At 33.9% G+C, this 27,554-nt stretch overlaps 1 protein-coding gene across 3 annotated transcripts in view; it reads left to right on the top strand.

The window, feature by feature from the left end:
* Window positions 1-27,554, top strand: part of TENM1 (teneurin transmembrane protein 1) — an 883,219-nt gene that overhangs the window by 450,567 nt on the left and 405,098 nt on the right. For all 3 annotated transcript variants that reach the window (XM_036271240.1, XM_036271239.1, XM_036271238.1), the window contains exons 7-8: window positions 21,190-21,389; window positions 22,631-22,841. In XM_036271240.1, coding sequence (XP_036127133.1) covers window positions 21,190-21,389; window positions 22,631-22,841 — 411 coding nt within the window. The remainder of the gene's footprint in view (window positions 1-21,189; window positions 21,390-22,630; window positions 22,842-27,554) is intronic.

The following is a 27,554-nucleotide window of genomic DNA, read 5'->3' as shown; positions in this document are numbered from 1 at the left end:
TGGTCACTTTATGGTTCCCATTTTTCAAATGAGAAAGAGAGGCACTGAGAGGTTAAGTAACTTACCCAAGGTCAGAGAGTTAGAAACTGGTGGTGTGTTTTTAGAGCCTTGCCTCTTAACTTCTACACTACACTGACATCTAACACACAAAATGTATATGAAAACTACAAAGAACAGTTGACACAATAAAAGTGAAACACTACGGTCTATTTAAGATTTATTTTTGAGAAATTCTATATACCTATATTTTAATGTGTTTTGACAAGTTTCAGAAATAAAAATATTTTATAGTTTCCACTCAATTATAACAACAAACAGGCTAAACCAATTTCCATTTAATAATTTATTAAGAAAAATCATTAAGAGTTGATGTCATGTCTGTGTCCATTGGCAGACATTAGTTTGAGGAAAGCAGGAAGGGAGTGAGAACAGGAAAGAAGGGGTCAATGGGAGGAAAAGGGAGGGACATCTGTACTTCTTTCAACGATAAAAAAATAAAATAGTACTTATCACACACAAAAAAGATGATTTCATATATACCAACTTGTTATATTAAACTGGCTTTTCATGGAAGTCTGAACAAAACCTTAAATATAACTAGACATTATACTTCTGCTGTATTAGGTCTTCACTGAATATTATGTACCAAATGAAAACAGCTCCTTTTTTTATATGCCATGTGTATACTAAACCAAACCTGGTAAAAGATGTAATATAATGTTATTTTCAAATGGTCAGATGATTCCCATTTTATTTGAAAGTTTTTACTAATTTATTTTTGTTACATATGTTTCTCCTTTTATGATTTTCTAGCACATACACGCCATCAGAACAGTTCTAGAAGCTTGTCTTAATGACACTATATTCATTAAAATATAAAACTAAAAACCGGATAACTCTTTTTACATTGTTTGCCTTACTCTCCTAGAGAATTAGGCAGTGTAGCACTGCAGTTAAGAGCCTGGACTCTGGATTCAGACATGTCTGGCTTTGATACTAACTCTGCCATTTATTGGCTCCGATTCAGGCAATATATTCACACAACCTCCCTGTACCAGTATTCTCATCTGTAACATAAGGATGATAATAATAGCACCTGTCTCATATGTGGGTCATGAGGAATAAGTGGGACATGGTAAAGCATATAGCACAGTGCCAGGCACATTGTTTTACTTAGCAGTAATTATTATTGGGCCAAATGATTGGAAAATTACCTTGAGTTTTTTGACATCCTATTAGGCACTACAGATCCTACTTTCAAACTGGAATAAACTTTGCCATGAATGATGAATGATAGTCTTTCTGGGATTTAGATGTTTCTTTTCTTTTTTTTTTTTTTTTATCCTCACTCGAGGATATTTTTCCATTTTTTGTACAGATAGAGTTGGAGGGAGAGAGAGGAAGGAGAGAGAGAGAGAAACATCCACGTGAAGGGACACATCGAGTGGCTGCCACCCGCACGACCAACCAGGGCCGGGGACAAACTGCAACCGAAGTACATGCCCTTAGCGGAAACCGAACCCGGGTCTCTCCGGACCGCAGGCCGACGCTCCAACCACTGAGCCAAACTGGCCAGGGCTAGATGTTTCTTTAAAGTATGATTTTTATTTACTAATTTAACATCTATCATTTTTTTTAACTGTCATCACCATAATCAGAGTGATGGATAAGTAGAACGATACTTAGAAATAATCAAATTCTACTGGAATTGGTTCCTTACTAACAGTAGTTACAAGTATCTGCTTCTCATTAGGAAATTAGAGAATTGTCTTACCACTTAGTTTTCAAAAAGAGATAAAAAATAAAATTTGATATAGATGTTTAGTGTGCTAAATTTTTATTTTTGAAATTTATTTGAATAACTTGAATTTAATTTCCAGAAGAAGATGTAAATCACAACTACCTGTTGAACAGAGAGCCTTATCTAATATCTTATGAGAAAGAGTTTTTAATTTGATTATTTTTTTGTTTGTTTTACATGGTCATTTCATATAACAGAAAAGGCTGGAAGGATTTCAGGGGTGGGGAAAGTTAGGGGTAGTTCTTAATCAACACTCTTTTCTAGGAGCATAGGGCTTAGGTAATATATACCACTGTATATGAATGAGGAGGAAGCTTTTTAGGTAGTTGAAGGTACTTCTTTCCTGAGGATTGGATTCTACAATAGAGTACCAGGAACTTGGAAGGTGGGTGGAGAGACAGAGAACTAAAGGATACTAAAGACAGCCTTTACTCCTTTACAATTTTTGCAAAAGGCTGGCCTTGGGGAAAACTGGTATTTCTTTTAAATTCTTCCTATAAGATCTATCTCCATTAAGTTGATAATAAAATGGCATTTTGCAGTCAGTGGCTGCTGAATATACAACCATGTAAACAACATATTTTTATAGCCTGTCATGAACATGCTTTAGCCAAGACCAAATAGTGACTATAGCTTCACCTGTCTGGACTCCAGTTTCTAATCTGAAAAATAAGAGAGTTGGCTCTGTAAGGGAGGAAACATTATTTTACCTCTACCTATCTAAGTTCCTGGCTGAGGAAACCCCCATTACTGCCACCCCCATAATAAAAGCACTAAGAGGAAAACAAACGAAGACAAAAGTTTAATAACATGTACACCTCCTGTATACATGGGAAATACCAAGATTAATTGAGTAACTCTCCAACACCATCTTAAATACCAGCTAAAGACAAAGGAAGATGTTGAGGGAAGAAAGCCAGTTATGGAAAGTGATGGGACAAAGCACTGTAAAGGGGTTATGTTATGTAGATTTAAGTAATGCCTACTCTATAAGAGTTTCTATAAATTTAGAGTGCTCCTTCACTTCCTGGTACAGAGAGACACCACTTACAAATGGAGATTTCCTTTATTAATATAAATGTCTTTTGCAAAAGGGTAACTTCTGAGTTTTCTGAGCTTCTCTTATATATGCTATCTCCTTTCAGCTCACAATTATCCTTATACTACACAGGCAAATCTTGGGGTGGTAAATTCTTCTCTCCTTCAGCTTGCAAAGCTTTTGGATGTGGTGGAGGTACAATGAAACACTTTTTGCAAATTACATCTTACCAGGAAATTACAAGTATAAAACAGATAATAGCCACATTTCTCTTGAAAAATGAGGTGGGGAGGCAGATTCCTGCCACACCTCTCCCTCCCTTTCCCTTTTATTTATTTGTTCTCCATTCTTTTCTCAGCTGCTAAAGCTTTGACAAATGCTGGGTGAAGCTCAGTAGCACTAGCTTATTGCTAAGTTATATACTCTGTGAGTCAGTGAAATCAAATTCTGCCATTAAGAAAGAGCAGTTCACTATTCCAAGTAAAAGTAGATATATTTTTGCAAAAGGGGTATACTCCTGGAAAGTATGTGAATGGTGTATCAGTAGAATTTGTAAACCACACTTGCCATTTAAAGTACTTGTAGAGAATTTTGTTGTAATTCAAATAATTAATTCCCAGTTTTCTACCGTATACATTTGGATGTCGACATGTATGCAACAGTAACATTCTACACTTAGAGAGCATTTACAATTTCAAAATACTTTATTGACTTTTATCCACATAACAGTTTTATGCTATAACAGCTAATTATTACCCTTGTTTTACAGTTGAAAAGGAAAACATAGAAGGTTAAATGACTTGCCTTGCATAATAGACTTAACTATAGGCAGAAAAGAGATTAGGGTCCAGTCTCTACTTACAGTTATCTCAGCATTCATCTTTTGGCCTTTTCTTTTAAAAGCAATTTTTTTCTCATGGCCAATTATCTTAGTAATAGCTGTCTAGATTAAAGATTTCAGTGCATGTAGTCAAATGCAAATCACTTCCCTAAGTGTATTTTATAAATCTTAGATTTGCAAAACCAAAGATCTAGAGTAAGAGGTAAGCACTCTCCCTCCTCAAATGAAGAACACACACACACACACACACACACACACACACCCATGCAAACACACACACATGCAAGTACCCTTGGGAATTGAAAGAATAATACAAAATGTCCCTTTTATTACCTTCTTTTATCACAGGAGGGGTGCTTGCACACATGCGTTGCTTAATTTTTAACTTTTTTTTTTAACCTGCGACCTAGTTACATTGGAGGCAATTTAAGTAATGACAATTGTGAACCTTGAATAATAGGTTGAATTCTAAATTTACTTAGAGTTTCACTGATATTTATTTCACAGTCCCAGTCTGTAGGTAAAGACTCATTTATTTCATGGTACTGCACCACAAGTCAAGAATTGCACTAACCTCACTCAGGTAATCATTGAGCATTCAAATGGAACAATGTCCTGTAGTATAATTATGTGGTTCTCCAATGTTGGCTCATAGGACATGTGGATATTAAAATGCACTCAATTACCCTTTGAGTCAACCCATAGTTTCAGTATCTTTTACTTAAAAGATATTAGAGCCCAGGACATCATGGTAAAATCAGGAATAATTCATCTAAGCACAACAAACCACATGAATAATGAATAAAATAGTAATAATGCACTAACAAAGACAACAGTGTTGGGAGCATAACAGTATTATTTTTTAACATTTATGACAAATTACAATAAATGTTTTCTATAATGCTATATAGATGTTTTTCTAACACAAGGTTTCAGGGGGCCCAGCTAGAGTACTGCAGCATGTTTTCAACTATATTAAATCAGTTTATCAATATACTTCGGTTTTAACAAAAGCTTTGCTAAAGCATGCTGGAGACCTTACTTCTAAAACAGATTTATAGAAAGGGTTTGCTATGCTAAAAGGCAAACTTATTTATAGTATAAAAAAATTCATGTTAAATGTTTCTGGTCATGTATGTTTAATTTTTCATCCTTGTTTCATTTTAATCTGCATTTTACTTTCTTTTTTAAATGAATACACACCTTTTCTGTGATGCCATAAGGAATGTGTCCAGCTTGTGGTCCTTCTAGCCCAATAATCTACACTCAACAGGGGCACTACCGGGTATACTATAGAATGGTGTATTTATTCTCTTTCACTAGTCCTTTAAAATCTGGGGGATCTTACCATAACATCCCTATAACATCTTAGTGTTGTTTTTTTTTGGAAGAACCAGGTCATTGTAGAAATGTATCAGCCATGCGTATGTCTAATTCTGTTGAGTATCCATTTATATCTTTCAGACTCTACTACTTTTAGAGGAATTTCAAACATTTACTAGCTTTTTCATGAAGTCAAAGGTGAATCTAATATGTAAAATTTACTTTTGAGAATAAAGTTCTAGAGTTCCTGGATTTAATGCCCAAGTTTGCATTTTTCCTTTGTATAAATTTGGCAATCCCATAGATAATAATTAACTATCCTTTCTTTGCCTTCACCTTTTTAATATTGAGAGCCTTTGGTTTACCTTCTGTACTTTTTCTGTAGCTCCTATTTTCCCTTTGTCTTTGTAGTTTACTTTTCCTGTTTCTGTTACATATCTTATTAAAGGCATCCAGACCAGAACCATACACAAATATCATCATCAATCACATTGCCAGTAGTTTAGAGAGAAAGGAGACAAGTAAAATTTTGGATCATAAGAGAAATGATTTTTGACCCTTCATTAAAATAACATCAAGAGGAAAAAGGCAAATCTTAATATTCAGAAACATAGAAGCTCATTCTTTTTTAATGCTGTATCAGTCAAGGAGGTATTTCAACTGTACTGAGTACTTTGGAAGGTTAATCAATGAAGCAGAAGACATAGCTTATGCTCTAGAGCAGTGGTTCTCAACCTTCCTAATGCCACAACCCTTTAATACAGTTGTAGTGACCCCAATGATAAAATTATTTGTGTTGCTATTTCATAACTGTAATTTTGCTACTGTTATGAATTGTAATGTAAATATCTGATATGCAGGATGTATTTTTATTGTTACGAATTGAACAGAATTAAAGCATAGTGATTAACCACAAAAATAATATGTAATTATATATTGTGAAATATTTATTTCTAATTACAAATAAATGAAATTTTGTCTTGAAGCATGGTGTAGCATGGGTAACAGTCCTAATATGACAACAGTAAACTACATTGCTACATTTTGCGACAGTATGCATAAAAAGGCAATGTCAGTGCAAAGGTTGAGATTGCTTCTTTCTCACCAGATCAAAAATTCTTGGGGCAGTCTTTGCAAGAGCACAATGAAGATCATCTTCCATAACAAGTCTACTTCTGTATTTAGACTTGATAACCAACAAGCTGAAAAACGCTGTTTCTCAAAGATATGTTGTTGAAAATGGGAAAGAAGAAGGCACAACACAGTCTCAGACAGAACAGGATATGACTACAAACACTTGATTCAGAATTTTGTAACTGGCATTGTAGACAAATCAGTTCTCACTGCATCGCTGTTAATAAGTTCAATGAACTCCTCTTGTGCTGTCTCAGGAACATCGTCAACTTTGACTGTGAAAGGGCTTCTGGCAAGTGCAAATAGCGTGTCAGGTAGATTTGGAAAGTACAATGAAATTTTGTCTGCAAGCAGGTGCAAGTGTTCATTCACAGAAATTATCTCCGGAATTCTTTTATCTGGTTCAATATCATGTTCCTCAAAGAAAGCAGATCAGGTAGGCAACATGTAAATTTTATTTTCATCCAATTTTTTTTTTGCCAAAGCTGAATTTTTATTTGAAATGATCGGATCTTTTCAGACAAATTGAGGCATGTTGCATTTGGTCCTTGCAGTGATAAATTTAACTCATTCAAGATGGCAAAGATGTCAACCAAGTAAGCTATTTTCTGCAGTTCACTGTTATCACTGAAAAGTGCTTCAAACTGCAGTCTTTCTTTCAGATTAAAAAACATTTTGAGTTAATTATGAAGCTCAAAAACACATTTTAAAACTTTTCCTGTCGACAAACATCTCACTTCAGTGTGAAATAGCAGAGCATTGTTTGGCGCATCCAAGTCGTTGCACAGTTGCGAAAACAGTCGACTGTTTAAAGATGCTCACCTTTACAAAATTGACAGAACTTATGACACTTTTTATTACTTCTTGTAACTCTTGTAGCAGCATCATTATTATGAATATTTGCTGATGAATCATACAGTGAGTTCCAACGACTTTTGGTGACTCATTCAGTACCAAATGTTGAAATCCAGATCAACATCCTAGCATAGCTGGAGCACGGTCTGTGTAAACACCACAAACCTTTTCCCAAGAGATCGTATGCTCTTTCAGAAATGAACCAACTGTGTCAAATACATCACATGCAGTACTTGTCATTTCGAGAGGTTTGCAAAAAGAAACTCATCTTTAAAGACGTCATCATTAATATACCTCATGTAAACCTGTAACTGTGAATAGTTTGCAACATCTATAGATTCATCAAGCTGGATGCTAAATATTGGAAGTGGAGCAGATTTAATTTTCTGGATTACCTGATCAAGAATATCAGCAGACATGTCATCTATTCTTCTGTGGACAGTGTTGTTAGATAAAAAAATTGCACTCAATTTCATAACAAATTTGTCTCTAATTATAACTTGAACAATGTCTTTGGCCACTGGCAACATTAAATCCTCAGCAATGGTGTGAGGTTTCATAGCTCTGGTGATTCTGAGTGCCACCAAATATGAAACTTCAATGGCTGCTACATTTTGTTTGTGGTACTTGCCACCAGTGTCAAGTCTGGCTTTCTTGAGTCTATCAGCTTTGCTTCTACAATAGTTGGTATCCTTGCTGGCAAAGCTTAGATGCTTGCTATGAAAATGGAGTTTTAGTTTCTTCGGCTTCATAGATCCGGCTGATATAACTTCACAACAAATAACACATTGTGGCTTCTCACTTCCTGCTGTAATTCTTGAGGTAAAACCATACTGTAAAAAATCCTCACTATATTTTCTTAATGTTCTTCTCTACACAATCCATTGTCATGGGATGGTTTGCTAATGAAAATAATATATAACAATAGCTTTAATAATACAAAAGATGATACATGGCATAGTTTAGTCAATACAGCTCATGAAAGTTTTCTATGATTTACCATTCTGTGTTGTTTTTTTATATACCTATTACTATCACAAGGGGGCAGTGTTCATATCAACCACAGCTGAATATAAAAAGATCGATCAGCATCCAGATTAAGTTCCCATGGTACAGATATATTTTTTTTGCAGTAGTTGATGATTTTACAGTACATGATTTTACATTTACCCAGTAATTATAATTCATGAAGTGTTGTTTTATCTCCAATACTGCTTCTTTCAACATAGTAGCTGCTTTTAACAGAGTAGGTGCTTTCTACACAATAGCTGCTCTCTACACATGTGTGACTGGTCCGCATAACTACATTATGGCACCAACCCTGCCACATACACTTGTATTTGTACAGGGTGTATGTGATGGGGTTGGCGTGATGATGTTATCACACCATGTACTCATATGTTTGCATATCTGTATGTGGGCATATCTGCATGTGGGCAGACCCACCTGGAAACAAACAGAGGAGCAGTGTCTCGGTTCCTAAGACCATCGGAAATATGTGTTTTCCGATGGTTTTAGGTGACCCCTGTGAAGGGTTTTTGACTCCCGAAGGGGTTGTGACCCACAGGTTGAGAACCGCTGCTCTTGAGAAAGTTCCCATTAAATAAAATAGCTGGAAGAAACAAACAATGCAAAATATTGTGCGACTCTTGTACAGAAAGAGAAGAAATAAGATAGCTAGGTGATTAAGAGGCTTAAAAGAAAGAACATGAAAAAATGACTGTTATTATAGAAGTAGTTTGAGCTGGGCCTTGAGAAACAAGAAAAATCTATCCTAGTTGACCTTAAAGAGTGCATATTTAGGAGAATGAAATAATAGAGTGGTAAGGGCAAAATGCAAATGGTAATAGTCTAAGTCGTAAATAAATAATGAAGCAATATAGGCAGCAGATGGAGACAGTTTAGCAAGGAAAAGGAATTAAATGTATAACTAGATGAAGTGACAGTTAGGTCCTTTTGTTGTTTTTTGTTGTTGTTTTTTGATTTTTTAAATAAGACAGGTTTGTGCTTGTTTGAAGGCAATTAATAAGAAAACAATAGAAAGAGAGACATTGAGGATGCCAGTAAGAAAGGAGATCAGAAGAGACCAAAGTCCCTGGGTAGGAGAGAAGAGGAGGGAGGAGCCTCAGAGACAAACTTGGATGCAAAATTGCATGGCACACCGAGTAAGAATGTGGCATTTTGGTAAAGTGGAAATCAGAGGTAGGGATTCAAAGAGAAGGCACAGTTAGTGATCAATAAATGCTACAATCTATTATGATTATTATTACTCTTGTTATTTTTATTACTGTCTGTAATGACTTTTGTTTGTGAGTAGTTTTAATTTTATATTATTAAAGGTTTTCTGGGTTCCGAAAAGGTTGAAATCAAAGGCTATATCAATATGACAACCCATGAGAACTGGCGGCCTCTCTTTCCTGAGACCCAGTAGAAGAAGATATACAACCCTCTCATTACTCTCAACTCTAGGATAAGTGTATCATAATATATTATCTTCATTAAATGTCTAGTAAGTTGATGTCAAGAGTTTAGACAGATGTGACTGCCTTGTCCTCTGGGGACCCATTCTAAGACACAAAAGGAGCTGGATAAAGTAATCTATGATCTATGACCAGCTGTCCTGCCACCATCAGTCTAGAGTGATTTGATTATAATAACCTAAATATAACAAATCTATAACATTGTATAAAATATAGAAAATAGGCATCATTGCTGTGTACTACCAGTTACACATTCTAAAAGAATTGGCCAAGAGACAGTTCAGCTTCTAGGTAACAGGTGACCTAAAAATACTTGGAAACACATCAACACTCTTGTGACAGGGTATAAAAGCGTGTGTGTGGGGGCTGTGCATGCAAATTTATAACTTCTAACCATATTTTTTGCAACATATTATTTACATACTATATAATTCACTAATTCAAAGTGTATGGTTCATTGATTCTTAGAATATTCAACGTTGTGTAGCTATCACTCCTATTTAATTCTAGAACATTTTCATCATACCAAAAAAAAAAAAAAAAAACCCTCATAGCCTTTGTCAGTCATTCCACATCCTCACCTATCCCCAGCCCCTGGTAACCAACAGTCTTCTTTGTGTTTCTATATATTTGCTTATTTGTATATTTCATTAATGTGTAGCCATTTGTGTCTGGCTTCTTTTACTTTGCATAATGTTTTCAAGGTTTGTCCATGTTCTAGCAGGTATCAGTATTTTATTCCTTTTTATGACCGCATACTATTCCATTGCATGGGTATATACCACCTTTTGTTTATCCATTCATCAGTTGATAGATCTTTTGTGAATTTTTACTTTTGAAGTTATTATGAGTAATGATGTCATGGACAGCTATGTAAAAATTTTTATTAGAACATCTGTTTTAAATAATTTTTGGTATATAGTTAAGTGTGAAATGGCCTGGTCATATGGTATTTCTATGTTTAATTTTTAATTTTTTAAAGAACTGCCAAACTGCTTTCTAAAGAAGTTGCAACATTTTATATTCCCACTAGCAGTGAATGAGGGTGACCATATCTCCACATCCTTGTCAGCACTTCTTAGTGTCTTTGGTTTTTATTTTAACCTTGTGGGTATGAAGCAATATCTCATTGTGGATTTAATTTACATGCCCTTGAAAACAAATGATGTTAAGCTTCTTTTCCTGTGCTTGTTGGCCATTTGCATGTCTTCTCTGGAGAAATGTCTACTCAGATTCTTTGCCCATTTTTCAATAGGTCTGTCCTTTTATTGTAAGGCTTCTGAATGTATACAACTCCCTTATCTGATGTATGATTTACAAATATATTCTCTCACTCTGGGAGAAAAGAGCTGTCTCTTATTTTCTTGATGGTGTCCTTTCAAGTGCAAATGTTTTTAATTTTGATCGTCATATTCATCTATTGTTTTTATTTTGTCGTATGTGCTTTTGATGTCGTATCTAAGAAACTATTGTCACATCCAAGGTCACAAAGATTTATGCCTATGTTTTCACCTGAGAATTTTATATGTCCAGTCCTTAAATTTAGATATTTGGTCTATTTTGAGTTGATTTTTGTGTATAGTGTGAGGGAGTGGTTCAACTTCACTCTTTTGCTTGTAGATATCCTGTTTTCCAGTACCACTTGTTGAAAACACTACTCTTTCCTCCATTCAATTGTCCGGATGCCCTTGTTAGAAAATTAAATGATCATAAATGTGATGTTTCATTCCTTGACTCTCAATTCTATTCCACTGAGCTATACATCTATCCTAATGTCAGTACTACCTGTCTTAATTACCGTAGCTTTGTAATAAGTTTTGAAATTAGAAAATGTGAGATCAACATATTTTTAATGACTTTTTTTAGTTTTTTCTGGTTCTCTTGCATTTCCATTTAATTTTAATTCAACTTGTGTATTTCTGCAAAAAATGGGAGTTAGAAATTTGATGGGGTTTGCATTCAATCTGTAGATCAAGGTGGGAAATATTACCATCTTTACAATAGTAAATCTTTTGATCTATGAAAATGAATGTTTTTCCATTTATTTAGGTCTTCTTTAATTTCTTTCAATGTTGTTTTATGTTTCTCAGTGTACAATTCTTGCAACTTCTTTTTTTAAATTTATCCCTAATTTGTTTTAATCCTCACCCAATGTTATGGTTTTATTGATTTCAGGGAGAGGAAAGGGGAGAGAGAGAAATAGAGAATTATCAATGTGGGAGAGAAACATTAATTGGTTGCCTCCGTACATGCCCCCACTGGGGATCAAACCCACAACCTAGGTATGTAGCTAACCGGGAATCAAACCTACCATCTTTTGTGGTATGGAATGATGTTCAAACCAACTGAGCCACCCAGCCAGGGCTGTATTCCTAAGTTTTAAATTATTTTAGATATTATAAATAAATTTTTTTTAATTTTATTTTTTGGATTTTTTATTACATGTATCCATATTCATTAAGTTTTGAATGTTATTTTTGCAAATGACAATATTATTTTTAAGAAGATATTTATTCTGTGTTGACCCATGACTCTGTATATGTGATTGAACATATAATAATGTGATGATAAATCTGAGCTTTATATCAATTCCAGTTTTCACCAAAGAAATTCAAAGAGATTGGCTAATTTCTATACCATTGGTAATCAACATACTCAGATTCTGCAAATCTAATTTCTATTTCACTGTGTAAGATTCTATGTCAAGTCAGGAAAGCCTAAAATTTGGAAACTAATTTTTGTGAATACTGTACTACTTAATGATCAATAATTCACTCCAGAAGAACTGGGAAACTTTAAAGTTTTATAGGGAAGTAGAAGTTTTTGCAAAAAAATCCTCAAAGGGGAATTATGTCTTTTAAATAATATGTTCAACAAACAGATGTACAGAGTCAAAATGCAATTCAAAATTAGTCCTATAATTAAGGGTAAAATTTTAACAATTCTATTTCATTTCTGAGATGTAAGCAATACTAGATATGCTACTGTCCTGGAATTTGAAGTTTTTCTGTGTCTGGACTTAACTCTTTACACTTACACAATAATGTATTTCTTAAGTGTAAGATTAGTTAATGAACTTTTTTTACACAATCAGCTATCTATTATCAGTGTCAGTAAGACAGAAGGATTTTATTTCTAAACATATTTTATTCACAGTTTATTTCCAAAGGTCTTTGTGTGCAGATGGTTTCGATTCTTACTCCCACCATAACTTGTACTGAAATGTCAAAATGACTTATAAATGTTACTAAATATATTACTAACATTACTATTTTATTAATTCACACAAACAGTATTTACCAAGTGCCTACTATGCACAAGGTTCATTCTTCCTTTTCTTTCTTCTGCTTACTCCTGGGTTATATAATGGGTATAAAAAGCTGTGTGTGATACACAATCTGGAATATATATCCCTGTAGAATTGAGAGTTGAATACTTATTTCTCTTCAAAAGTTCATATAAGGAAAATTATACAAGGCTACATAGATGGAAGGGATAGGTTTTCACTGTCTTTTCTTCATCTTTTCACTGCTTTTGATTACAAGGAGTAGAGGTTGCTTTCACTTTCCTGTTTTGTTTCAAGCACTAATATTTTAAATTTTGCGAAGACCTGTTACTGTGAAACAATTATTATACTCGAAGGAACACAAAAAGGATAGTACGTAAATCATAAGACTAGGACTAATTCAGGTGAAAGACCATACCAAAACCATTTGATTATATCTTTTGAAAATTTTGAAATTGCCTTAGGGTGACGTGAAGGGCAAATATGATCTTAAGGTGTATTTCTTTTCCATCTCTTTGAATAATATTTCCTTTGGTTTTAAAGCAGTATCTTCTTAGCTTAGACAATTTTCATAGAATTTGAAAATATCTTTAGAAGACTACTAAGATTGTTGTCATGGACTATACCACAGCTTTTAACCATAGTCATTTTTATACAAAGACCTGATAGTGAAATATCTGACCATGTGTCAGTATCTTCTACTTATGTTCTACTGAGTTTTACACAGAATAATTGAATGTAGCATGCTGGCTATATTAAGTAAAAAAAATAAACAAATATATCCAGAATATAGTTATTTACTCACTATCTGGTAAAGGCCATGTTATTATTAATCATGTTATTAGTATTTTAGTATATGTCTGAGTGTAGAAATAATGAAACCTTGGTTTAGTCAATACAGCCACTACACACGTGTCTGACAACATTTCCTGGCCTCCATATTTACCTTCCAGGTAACTTAACTTTTCATTCTTGAACTTAACTCCCATTAGTTATTTTTTTCCCCCACTCAGCAATTGATGCCTGTGTTGTAACCAAAAAAGAGTGTGTTTACCTCAAACTGAATTTGTGGTTATTGGTGAGGCAGTACTGCGAAGTTTGATATAATTGTGGCTCTCTGCACTTCATCTTGGATTTGTGAAATGAAGTTACTGGAGAATACAGTATTCTTGGGTCTTCTGATATGTTTCAGTAAAATAAGTGATTACATAACAATAAAAACATGAATATTACAAAAACTATACCTTAGCATTATACATGTTTTAATTTGCTGCTGTCAATTTGCAAATAAAGAATCAAAGTTAGTGTTAAGTTTGGCCAAAATTATTCCACTTACCTATATGGATGCAGAATTTCTTCCTAAAATCATATTACATGCTATTTTTCTGCACGAAACATTTTCCTCTTTTAGTTTGAGCTACATTAAGAAAAATAATAAAAGACCTAATAATCACTACATCATAATTCATAACTAATTTTGAGAGAAGATAAAATGAAGATGGCTACTTAGTGATATAAAATGTTAACAGGAAGATACCTTCCTTTCTGATGCACTAAGCTCTAAAAGCTTAGAGGCTGCAAAATTTTTCATCTGCAGACTGTAAAAATTTCTCCTCTTATACCAAATCACAGAAACTAGCTTGCTTTGCTATTTTTATTTAAATTATAGTCCAAATGTTCATTCTTGTTTTCATTTCTCTTTGCTTATCTTGCCTTAACTATGATGCAAGCTCTCAAAGGGTAAGAGCATCTTCTGTTAAAAATATTTTTATAAATATCTTACAATTATATGCTTTGGATATTCAGTAATTCTAATAACCAGGAATCTGCAGCAACATAATTTCACGAGTTTCTTTTGATTTAGTGAATAACATTTAAGTAGCCTCATTATGCAATATATGATGCTATAAAGTGAAGATGGAAGAGATGGTGTAGCATTTGGTAAGGCTCTTATATAAAGGTTAATGTCCATCGGCCAGTTTTGCCTTGATTTTTTAGAAATGAGAGCATCTGTTTTCATTAAAAGCTGTTTTCAGAACCTTTAAAATAGTGTTTGCTAAACCTAAATCATTAAACATTGCTTTATACTTATAATACTGTTTGCATGAGTGAATGATGCATGTTAGGAAGTGATAAAATCCCCCAATAAGGATAGTAGTTGAACAATCTGAACATTAAGTTGAGAACAGAAGTAAGAGTCCACATAAACATGAGCCATTGAAGACATTTGTCAGCCTCAGGACATTAAGAGATAAATGCATAATCAACCCTTTGGGCACCAAACTGTTCTGTTTGAAACAGAAAAAAAGTACCTTTCAGTGAACAATGAGATCCTCGGTCATTCATCATCTCAAGGGTATATCTTATTATAAATGTCAATTTCACAAAATTATGTGTCCTATAATACATACTTATGTTAAAATTGCATTTGAAATGTATTATTAACAGTTAACAGTGAACATTCTTAAAATAGTTATTACTCTTGGCCTTAACACAAGAAGCAATAATGGAGGTATTTTAGGAAGTTAAAAGCTGTAAGGCATTGCCCTCTGAATAAAGCCACTGCAGGTGTGTTTCATAATGAACTAAAAGGACAGAGACCATATGTATTTTTAAACTGTATTTGATGTGGGGAAGGAGTAGATGGCTGAAAAATATAAAGGTGGTGTAAAATGAGGTCATATTGAACTTTCCCTCCTGAGGTGTAATCCTCCTTACTTAAGATCAAGGCAATCCTCCTGTATACCCTTTTTCCTTACTACCACATAACAAAGAATTTCACAAAAATATATATTAGATTATCACATCAGAAATTACTAGAAAATATGGCAATAAATAATAAAGATCTGATTGTCCAAACTCAACATCCTCTCACACAAACCTTCTTCTAGGATTCTTGTTTCTGCTACCAGCACTAAATCATCCAAACTCACAATCATGGGGTCAATTTTGACCTTCCCTTTGCCCCCACATCTAGTGTCCCAGTGTCCTAAGAATTTTGCCTATCAGTGTGTGGAATGTGGACCACTCAACATAGGCATTAATGAGAACTTGTTAGAGGTATCAAATCTCAGACCAACAGAATCATAATTTGCATTTTAATAAGACCCTTTTCTTATGCTCATTCAGTTTTAAGAAGCTCTGTTATAGATTTTCCTTTACATTGTCTTTCTTCTTTTATTTATTTATTTATTTATTTATTTATTTATTTATTTATTTACTTTTCTTCCTGGGGAAATAACTTTTTATTGTTATCACTCTATATTTTAGATATATGTTTTGTCAAAAAATATAATTTGATTTTACTTTTTGGTTCAGAATGGTGGTTCTTTTATTTTAACACAAGTGTTTAAGTTCATTGCTCTTTGTTTCTTAATTTATTATTTTTTAAATATGATTTTACTGATTTTTTAGAGAGAGAGGAACGGAAAGAGAGGTAGAAACATGGATGTGAGATAGAAACACCCATCAGCTGCCTCCTGCACAACTTCTACTGGAAATTGAGCCTGCAACCCAGGCATGTGCCCTGACCAGGAATCAACCGGGATCTCTCAGTCCACGGGATTACGCTCATTCCACTGAGCCACACCAGCTGGGCCATTGCTCTTTGTTTTAATTGTAGATATAGATATATGAAAGTTATCTTCTTTCTTTTATGTTTTCTAATTAACCATTACAGTCTATGTCCTCCCTTTCTTGCTTTTGTTTAAACTATTTTAATTTTACTATTATTTTCTCTATGCTAGTTCAGAAAATTGTTTGTTGTTTTTTTTTGTTTTTGTTTTTTTGCTTTTTAACATTTGCACTTAAAATTATATAAGATTTTTTAAACATATAATTATCTGAAATAAATTGATATTTGTGCCATTGTTCAGGATAATCCAGTTTTACACTTCCCAGATAATATGTGATTGTTTTTTAACTTTATTGAAGAATAACTAACAAATATAATTGTATTATTTAAAGTGTACAACGTGAGCCCTAGCCGTTTTGGCTCAGCGGTAGTGTCGGTCCACGGATCAATGAGTCCTAGGTTCGATTCCAATCAAGGGCAAGTACCTCGGTTTCAGTTTGTCCTCGGCCCAGGTCAGGGTAGTGCGGGAGTCAACCAGTTGATGTGTCCCTCTCATGTCGATGTTTCTGCCTCTCTCCCTCATTCTACCTCTCACTCTATCTGAAGATAAATAGAAAAATATCTTTGGGTGAAGATTAAAAATAAATAAGTAAAAATGAAGTGTACAACATGATAATTTGAAAAACATATACATTGTAGAATGATTACCAAGATCAAGATAATTAACACATTGATTATCTCACATAGCTAACCTAGTCAACTCTTTTATGTGTGTGTGGTGAGAATGCTTAAGATTTAGTTTGAAGTATACAATACCGTATTATTAACTATAACCACCATACTATACATTAGATCCTCAAAACTTCTTATAAATGAAAATTGTACCCTTTTACCTATATCACCCCATTTTCCCCTCTTTCCAGCACTGGCAACCACCATTCTATTTTTTTTTTAAGATTCCACATATGAGTGATATCATACAGTTCTGGTGTTTGTGTGGCTTATCTCACTTAGCATAATGCCCTCCAGACTCATCCATTTTGTTGAAAATAGCAGAATTTCTTTCCCCTTTTATGGGTGAATAACATTCTATTATTCTAGTTCGTGTATGTGTGTTCCTATCAAAAATTTTATCCATTCATCCATCGAAGGTCGTTTCTATATCTTGGCTATTGTAAATAATGCAGCAATGAGCATGGGTGTGCAGATATCTCTTCAGGATCCTTATTTCAGTTGCTTCAAGTATGCACACGGAAGTAGGATTGCTGTAGTAGGATACAGTAGTTCAATTTTTTTATTTTTTGAGGAACCACTATTCTATTTTCCAAAATGGCTATACCATTTTCCTTCCCAGCAAGAGAGTATAAGGCTTCCCTTTTCTCTAAATCCTCACCAACACTTGTTATCGCTTGCCTTTTTAATAATAACCAACGTAAAAGGTGTGACTTGATATCTCACTGTAGTTTTGATTTGTATTTTCACAATGATTAGTAATGTTGAGCACCTTTTCATGTACCTATTGGTTATGTGTGTGTGTTCTTTGCAAATATATCTATTTAGGTCTTTTGCCCATTTTCTAATGTGAATTATTTGCTTTTTTTATAATTGAGCTATAGGAGTTTAAAAAAAAATACATTTTGGAAAATGTAACTCACAGAGATGACAGTGGACAGGCCTGGAGGGAGGGTGAGTGTGTGAGAGAGTGAGCTAGTGTGCGAGAAAGTGTGAGTGGATGTGAAGGTGGATGAGCAAACTCATGTAGTACAGAGACATGGAGCAGAAGGTCCCAGTGCTGTGGACAGGAGCAGCCGGCTACCTGCGTAAGCGGCTCTTCATGGCGCTTCTCCCTGTGCTGCAGGGAGGTCCCACCATTTTGGAAGATCCTGGGTCTTTCCTGGGAGGAGGCAGTGGGAGCAGCTAGCACCCAACAACCTGAGCCCATCAGGGAACCTGGCACCATTGGACCAGTGGACACCCTGTGTTAACACAGACAAAGGAGGCAAGAGTGTACAATGGAGCAAAGACAGTCTCTTCAATAAATGGTGTTGGGAAAATTGGACAGCTACTTGCAAAAAAAAATGAAGCTAGAACACCAACTTACACCACACACGAGAATAAACTCAAAATAAATAAAAGACTTAAGTGTAACTTGTGAATCCATAAAAATTCTAGAAGAAAATGTAGGCAACAAAATTTTGGACATCATACGCAGCATAATTTTTAGTGATACAACACCTAAGGCAAGAGAAACAAATGAAAAAAATGAACACATGGAACTACATCAAACTAAAAAGCTTCTGCACAGCAAAAGAAACAACCATCAAAATGGAAAGGGATCCCACTATATGGCATACCATAATCGCCAATGATGAATTAGATAAGGTGTTAATTTCCAAAATATATAGAGTGCTCATACAACTCAATAAAAAGAAGACAAAAACCTAATTTAAAAAATGGGCAGAGGACCTAGACACCTCTCCAGAAAGGACATACAAATGGCCAAGAGACATATGAAGAAATGCTCAACATCACTAATCATCAGAGATGATTAAAACAACTATGAGGTATCACCTCACACCTGTCAGAATGGCTGCCATTAACAAATCATCAAACAAGTGTTGGCAAGGGTGTGGAGAAAAGAGGACTCTAGTATACCGCTGGTGGGAATGCAGACTGTTGAAGTCATTGTGGAAAACACTATGGTGTTACCTCAAAAAGTTAGAAATTGAACTTCCATTTGACCCAGTGATCCCACTTCTAGGAATATACCCTAAGAAACCTGAAACACCAATCAGAAAGAATATATGTACCCCTATGTTTATAGCAGCACTATTTATAATAGCTAAGATCTGGAAACAACCCAAGTGTCCATCAGTAGATGAGTGGATTAAAAAGCTGTGGTATATGTACACAATGGAATACTATGCAGCTGTAAGAAAGAAAGATCTCTTATCCTTTGAGATGGCATGGAAGGCCCTGGAGAGTATTATGTTCAATAAAACAAGCCAAGCTGAGAAAGACAAATATCACATGATCTCACTTATTTGCACAAAATAATGAACTAAACAAACTGCTGAACAAAATTAACCCAGAGATATAGAGGGGTACAAACTGACAAGCCTCAGAGGAGGGGGGTTAGGGGAAGAAGAGTAAACCACAGAAGTTACTTGCAGATATGCATGACCAATGAACATAGACAACAAAGTTGGGGATGGGGCGGAGGGTATCAATGGGGGAAAATGAGAAACATCTGTAACAAAAATCAATTAATAAAAAAACATATATATATATTTTATATAGGGTATTCACCTCTTTTCAGATATATAGCTTGATAAAATTTTCTTCCATTTGTATGTTGTCATTTCCATTACTTGGTTTTTCCTTTTGTTGTAAATAATCATTTTTAAATTAGTTTTTTCTTTATTTTATTTTATCTTTTTTCCAACATTATATAGCCCCTCATATGTCTTCCACCATCACCCACCCCCACCACAATCACCACACTCTTGTCCATGAGTTCTTTCTCTCTCTCTCTTTTTTTTTTCTGCTCAATACCCCAATCAAGATTAAAGGTGATCTCTATTTTACTTGGTAGTTCAGTTTGTTCATTAAATTCCACGCATGAGTGAAATGATATGGTACTCGTCTTTTTCAGAGTGAATTATTTCAATTAGCATAATGTTAGTTTGATATAGTACCCCTTGTTTATTTTACAATGGACTAGAATGTATTTTTTCCATATGAGCTGTTGAACCACCCTAAATTTAGATGTTCATGTAATTTTGACTGATTATTGCCCCATAATTTCTGTATTATTCTTATGTCTCTCTGCATAAATCATCCTATCTTCTGTCTTAAGGTTAGCCTTTCTCGTGTACCTAGAGCTCTCCACTCTTCTTAAAAATCTTCAATGGCTTTATATTCTGTATTAAATACACCCTTTAAAAATGACATTTAAGGCTCTGTAGAATATGATGCCATTCTTGCCTTCCAACTCTATTTCCAACTGCTTTTCTATATATACACCTTAGCTTTATAATTTTCTTTCCTCTTTTTTTTTTTTTTTGGCTCAAAGTGTTCCTTCCGTGTGGAACAAGCTTCCCAACAGCTCTGTAAAAATCCTCTCCCTCTTTTAAGGCCCATATTCAATACCACTTCCCATAAATACTTTTTTTTCTAATTCATTCATTTATTAAATGAATATCTACTTATCACATACTCTTTGTCTACATTCTTCTAATTACTGAGGATAAAGCAATGAACAAAACAGGCACAGCTTCATGGAGCTTATATTGTATTGGGGAAAACAGGCAATAAAAAGTAAATAAGTAAAACAAGTTGTATGTTAGGTGGTAATGAGTGCTAAGAAAAAAAACATAAAGAAAGATAAAGGTCATAGAGACAACTAGGAATAAGGAGTATCCTCCAACCAAATACCTTTTCCTCCTTTGAATAATCAGAGTACTTAGTTTCTTTTACAACATGGTTATTTGTGTACTTGCCCTATTTTATCTCTTATATTCTAAGCTCTTTGAGAGCAAGAACTGCATCCTACTAATCTTTGTATCTCTTGCAACTTCCAAGACAGCATTCAGTAAATAATGGTTAAAACGAATAAAATGATGGAAATAAATGCAATAGTAGTTTAATAGAAGGGAGACATTGCTATAGTGGTTGGTTGGAGAGGGCATCTTTGAAGATATTTAATTTGGGTTAAGTCTTAAAAGATGGGTGTTGTGGGGAGGAAGAAAGAGCTAAGTAAGTCATTTTGATGTAACTGTTCTTGAAAAACTAAAAACCATTGCTTTATAAATTAAGATTAATGTATGTGTAATTTTCTTTACTTTGAAAACCAGTATTTCAAAAGGGACGAGCAATAGACACCGGAGAAGTTGACATTGGTGCACAGGTCATGCAGACCATTCCACCTGGCTTATTCTGGCGTTTCCACATTACTATCCACCATCCAATATATCTGAAATTCAATATTTCTTTAGCCAAAGACTCTCTACTTGGGATTTATGGCAGAAGAAACATTCCACCTACACACACTCAGGTATTTGATATTACAGGTATTTCTTGACCCTTTTAGACTGTGGTGGATTGACTAGCTCAGGGTTTGTGACTTGTAACATGTGTGGGAGTCAACATGAAAGCAGACAATCTTTGCAATGAGCAAATATCCAGAATAATCACATTGAAGTGAATGGGGGAAAAAATGCCATTAAGAAATAAATCCTATTTAGTGGAGCAGATTCAAAAAAGGCATTTTAATAAAATATTCTTCAAACATGAATTCTGTTTTCTAGAACAGGATAATCATGAGACTTCCCAGTCCTCTCATCTTACTTACTGTGGTGCCCACACCCCCTTCCCTGGTTCCATACATTCATGAGCCCTTGTCCCAATGAAGGAATGCATACTGATAATGGAAGTGATTTGAAAAGGCAGGTTTTGTCTTAGAGGTAGAAACATTTCCTTGTTATTGTAAATAATGACTTAAATGTGTAAAACCTCTATGGTTTGCAATGCCCTTTTATAAATCTTAGCTACCTAATTTGTTTCATTTTCTTTTATTTATCTCTTTCTTACATGAACCCATTTGAGGCCCTGCTCCAGCTAAATAGTAGCATATGGATTCATAACCATCTGGGGCTTGCTTTGTTTTCAGCAGATATAATTCTAGTCCAGACTTTACCTTCTGGGTCAGACTAGGCAGGGGATTAGAAATGCTATTCAAATGTGACTGTTAAAAAATGTTCAAGGACTCAAGTGTCATGTGTTTGTCCACTGATCAGGAATGAAAAGGAAAGTGTACTTTGAATATCTAAATGTGCTACTACAAAAATAGTAAATGATGATGACTGTTCTCGATTTTTGACTATTTATTTGTTTTAAAAAAACATAAAACTCTTTAATTTGTAAGGAAGGTGATGGTAACATTTCTGAGAGGAATGTGTGGTTTCAACTATCTTCTATCAGATACATTAGTAAAATATCAATATTCTCTTGCATAATACTAAACAAGACTTTTTTTCTATTTCTTGGTTTATTTATTTTTAAATTACTATTTTGAATACTCCCAAACTGAAAGCTTGTAACATTTACAAGTATAGGATTTTTTTGGAATTAGTAATATATATTTAGGTTTAAATGTACTTAAAAATGAATAACTTCTTCTTCTTCTTTGCCCACCTCCAAAGCAAAGAAGTATGAAATAGAGCAATTGAAGTTAGAGATGTTCGTCAGTTTAAAAGTAAAAGTAGAGGCTCATATTTGTGTTTGTATTTGTTCCAGTTTGATTTTGTAAAACTAATGGATGGAAAGCAACTGTTGAAGCAAGACTCCAAGGGCCCTGATGATAGCCAACACTCCCCTAGGAATCTGATCTTAACCTCACTGCAGGAGACAGGTTTCATAGAGTATATGGACCAAGGACCTTGGTATCTGGCATTTTACAATGATGGAAAAAAGATGGAACAAGTATTTGTGTTAACAACAGCAATTGGTAAGTTGCTTTGGCTGATATTTTGAATTGACAGTATAACTTTAGAAAGACACAATCAGTGGTTAAAGTAATATAGATGTTATTTAAGCATATTGCTCATTCTGTCTTAAACTCTTTATTCAGGATAGGTAACTATGAGAAAGGCTTACATTATTCTTGTCATTAGTGTTGTTTAAATGCTGATTAAGATTTTTTTAAGCTCCCCTGCTATTTTAGGATACTTGACATGAACTGTTTTGTATGTTTTCAGTAGAAATAATTACCCAGATAACATAATTACTAAGGCTGCATAGAAAAACTTTAGTGAAGAAGGGACTAAGCAGGCAAAGCTCTGTTAATTAAAGATCTATTTTAAAAAGTTAAATAAGCACCTTTTAAAACGGAAAAACTAACATCAGTCCAGTTCTTTACAATTACTGATTTTAGAACCAAACTTTAAGGTTTCAAAATATAACCTAAGAGTATTTAGAGTCTGAAAGAATAATGACAGGATATTCAAAATGCTTTCTTTTAGAATTTTTTAGTTTAAAAATCATCACAACGGCTCTTTCAGTGTTCTCCAGGTCTTTTAAAACATGTTGTTTTAATACAATGTTTACACCCACTCTTATTCACAGTTCACCCTGGTTAATCAGAGACATCTCACACTTTTTTTTTTTTTTTTTTGGTACATGCCCCTAGCGGGAACTGAAACTGGGACTCTCTGGTCTGCAGGTCGATGCTCCAACCGCTGAGCCAAACCATCCAGGGCAGAGACATCTCGCTCTTGTCATTTTTTGTTGAATTAATTCCCCTTGACCCTTTGTGTGAATAAAGCTGAGCTTTACAGCAATTTAGAGCCCTTAGGGTAAGCAACTCATTGACACAGTATTTTACTGTGAGAATTTTTCTAAAATACTTGTGTTTTACAAGAAGAAAAAATGTTTTGCATTTGTCAGTTTTCTACACAGCTTTCACTATTTTATCCTTTATTTAAACCTGTTCAACCATATGTTTAGGAAGATGTATTGACTCTTAATAGATATACCATCTGCTCTTAATAACAATTATGTTCTATTTTTACTTTATGCTGACAATTTAGAGTCAGTAGAAAATGGAATTCCATCCATAAGATTATCAAAAACTTTCTTCTAAAATAATCAGAAAGGTAGTAATAATGCACTGATGATTTTTACCCTAGAGCAATACATTACTGATTTTATATCTTCAAAAGAAATGGTATTTGTTAAATTAAAAAACAAATATTTTAAGTCATGACACTGTTTTGCCACTCACAGACTCACTGAGGCAGATTCAACAGACATACACCTTTCATGATACTTTTGTTTCAAGGCCCAATTTTGATAAGGCAAATGCCAGTGAGTTATAAGATGATGCTTTTCTCCTAAGAAATTGAGCAATTAGAAGACCGAAAATACTTGTGAAGATTTTTCTCTCTTCCAGTTATCCTTACCCCTAAGCTCAAGTTAAAACACCAACCAAACTATTAACCTTTAAAAAAATTAATAGACCCAGAAACATGCTTGGAGGTTTTCTTTTCCGTCCCTTACTTCCTCCCAAAAAGAACCTAACCTTTGAATATGTGTTATTACCAGATATTAAGCTGTCACTTTTCTATGCAACAACATACTTGATTTTTTCTTATGCAAGTCAGTTTGTTTACTTTTCTGTTGTATTTCAAGATTAGAAGAGAAACATCTCTTCTATAATTCTACTTAAAAAGAATCCAAGTAAATTTTCAAAAAAAATTAAAAATTATATATTATTTATTCTAAATTCTTCCCATTAAATTGTTAATGTTTTTATAATTTATCTTAATTTTAGTAAAAAAAGGCAAATATATTTGCTTAAAAATTAAGGTTTGTGTGAGTTTAACTATTCTAAATGCTGCTTATTCTTTATTCATAAAACTGAATCAGTTAATTGATCTTAACTCTATTTGGTCTGCTACTAATAAAGCTCAAGACAGTATTAATAACCAACATTTATTGAATGACTAACATAGGTTAGCCTCTGGCCTATCTTGATATATACTATTTTCCAGTAGTATGGGCAAAGTTGGCAGTAATTCCCTAATCTCAGCCAAACTGCTCTTTAACATGATCATATATGGAGTGCCATACTGCCCTAAGCATTGTACTAGATGCTTTACATTCAGTTATCTTGTTTGATTATCATCACAACTCTGATAGCATAAGTACAGTGATAGTTATATTACAAATAAGGAAACAAAGGCTTGGAATGAGTAAATACTTTGTTAAAGTCTCACAGCCAGCAAGTGGCAGAATTTTTGAGACACCTAGTATGTCTGATTCTAAAGTCCATGCCTTTTAGACCATACTCATTCCATAGATTAATCATTACCTTTAGTTTCTCTTATGAGAAAACATGCCAGAAGCAAAACTCATCATCTGTGCAGATACAGATATAAAAGGGTTTTAGACCTGAGTGTAAAAATAGAGTTATAAGCATTAAATTTTGAAATGATTCTCTATGGTATCTAGGAAGTGATTCTGCAGTAAAATTAAAAACAGAGAAGGAAAAGTTTCCTGGAGGCCAATATAAATAGAAAACCACATTCTTTTTTTCATTACTGGTTATTTATGTTATCCTGCTGTAGTTAGACTGTCCCAATGTCTCTTTGATACCCAATGGAGATGGCAGCTTCCAAAACCTCTTATATTGCCTTTTTCTTCTCATTTGCATTGCTACTGTTAAGCTCTGTGCAGCAGTGTGAGACCAGAGACAGCTTTTAGATAAGATTTAAGATTTAGGATTTTTATTTATTTTGATAACAAAGTTTATTAAATGTTTTTCTATGATAGCTACATTCTCAAAATATGACTTTCATAAAGTTGTCAATAGGAACTTGTGTGAAATTTAATTCAACTATATTCACCTTTGAAAGCTTCCTCCGTGGCCTCCTATTAACCATCCAGGGCAGGGGAAATCTAAATGTAGATTTAAAAACTGCCACTACTGCTTAGTACAAGAAAGTTAGATAAGTAGAAAAAAGAGAAATAATTGTTCCATCTTAGAATTAAAAAAAAAAGACTTTGTGCTTTTCCGTGACCTTTTAAATAAATTAATGATGTTCTGAAAATAATAAATGTTTTAATAAGTTAAAAATGGTTAGTTGGCTCTTTGTTAAATGTTACATTCTCACCAGCCCAGTTTTAGTTCAGAAATGCCAAGTATCAATTTCTTATCCAGTTCAGTTTTCTAAAACAGGGATAAGAGAACAGACCATCACAAACCTACAAAAGGCCATCTGATGTATTCATATGAGGTAGAGAAGAATGATGTCCTCTGATTGATAATAGGATGGCAATCCATACAGCCACTGGATTCATTCTCAGCTTTCTAAGAATCCCCCAATTCAAGTAGATACCATTTATTTTCTCTTGTGTTTGTTCTGCCAGAGCAGAACTCCAAGTTTAGATCAGATGTTCTCTAACTATGGAAGTTTATATGAAACATTGATTCTCAGTGCTTTAATGCAGTGGACACCTGCAGGATCACCTGCTATATCTGTTAGTATGTAGATTACTGGGCCACATTCCTCAGAGACAGAGTCAGCAAATCTGGAATAAAGCCCAGGCATCTGCATTGTAAGTCCCTTAAGTGATCCTACTGATAGAGGTGGTCAAAAGCCCTCAATTGAAGAAATGCTATTTCTCGATCCTCATTATAAATTCTCATAGTTCAAAGGAAGACAACAAGACTACTTCCTAGAATATCTCCTTCTAATTGGAAATAGCTTTTCTAAGTGAAACAAGATGAAGTAGATAATTTGGATTGAAAAGGAAAAACTGGTGCATATGAGAAGTATGAGTTTAATAGACCAGAACATAAAACTCAGAATTAAAGAGTGCTAAGTATAGAAAACTTACAGAAAAGAGTAGTAAGAAGTTGACTTAAAAACAACAACAACAACAAGAGTGAAGCATACATATCATCATAGTTCATGGACTTGGAATTTAATGCTATTATATATGCAACTACAATTTTCAATTAGAAACACTTCCTAAATTTTTATTAATTTTTATTGAGGTAAGATTGATTAATAACATTATATAAATCTAAGATGTACAACATTATAATTTTTAAAGTCATTGTCAGAGACTGGCTTTTCTATGACTTTTTACCTTTTCAGTCAAAATACCAGAAGACTTATCCAACTTCTGTGACAGCATAGATCTTTATGGCACCAAAACTACCTATGGCCACCTTTAAAACTTTCTTAATTCTCCTAGAGCCTATTCTTCTCTAAGAATGGATTGAAGGGAAATTAGTAGCAGAGAAATGATAAGCATTTACAGTCAAGAAAGCGTTTCTCAACAAAATATTTAAGTTCCAATGTTTTTAGTTGTGGTGAATTTAACATGAGAGGTTACTTTAAAAGCCTTCCATTGTCACTTATTAATGAAAATAAAATACTGATTATCATATTTAAGCTGTAGAGTGCATAGATTAACATTTTAAGGTGCTAGAGCAGACAATTTTATTTGCTACAACCTAAATTTGAAAAATAAACAGATTTAGTCTTCTGATTGCATTTTTAAGCCCGTTTTGTTTTGAGAAATGTCCTATAATCCCAATACATTTTTATCTTTATAAATTATGTCTCATAAGAATACAATTCATCTAGAACCTTCATGCACTTTAGAAATGAGGTTGGTTTTTAGTCCCACTTTTGAATAGCCAATTCAG

The sequence above is a fragment of the Molossus molossus genome, unplaced genomic scaffold (genome assembly GCF_014108415.1).
Source record: "Molossus molossus isolate mMolMol1 unplaced genomic scaffold, mMolMol1.p scaffold_m16_p_2, whole genome shotgun sequence".
Lineage (NCBI taxonomy): Eukaryota > Metazoa > Chordata > Mammalia > Chiroptera > Molossidae > Molossus > Molossus molossus.
This window is presented reverse-complemented; position numbering and strand designations above follow the sequence as displayed.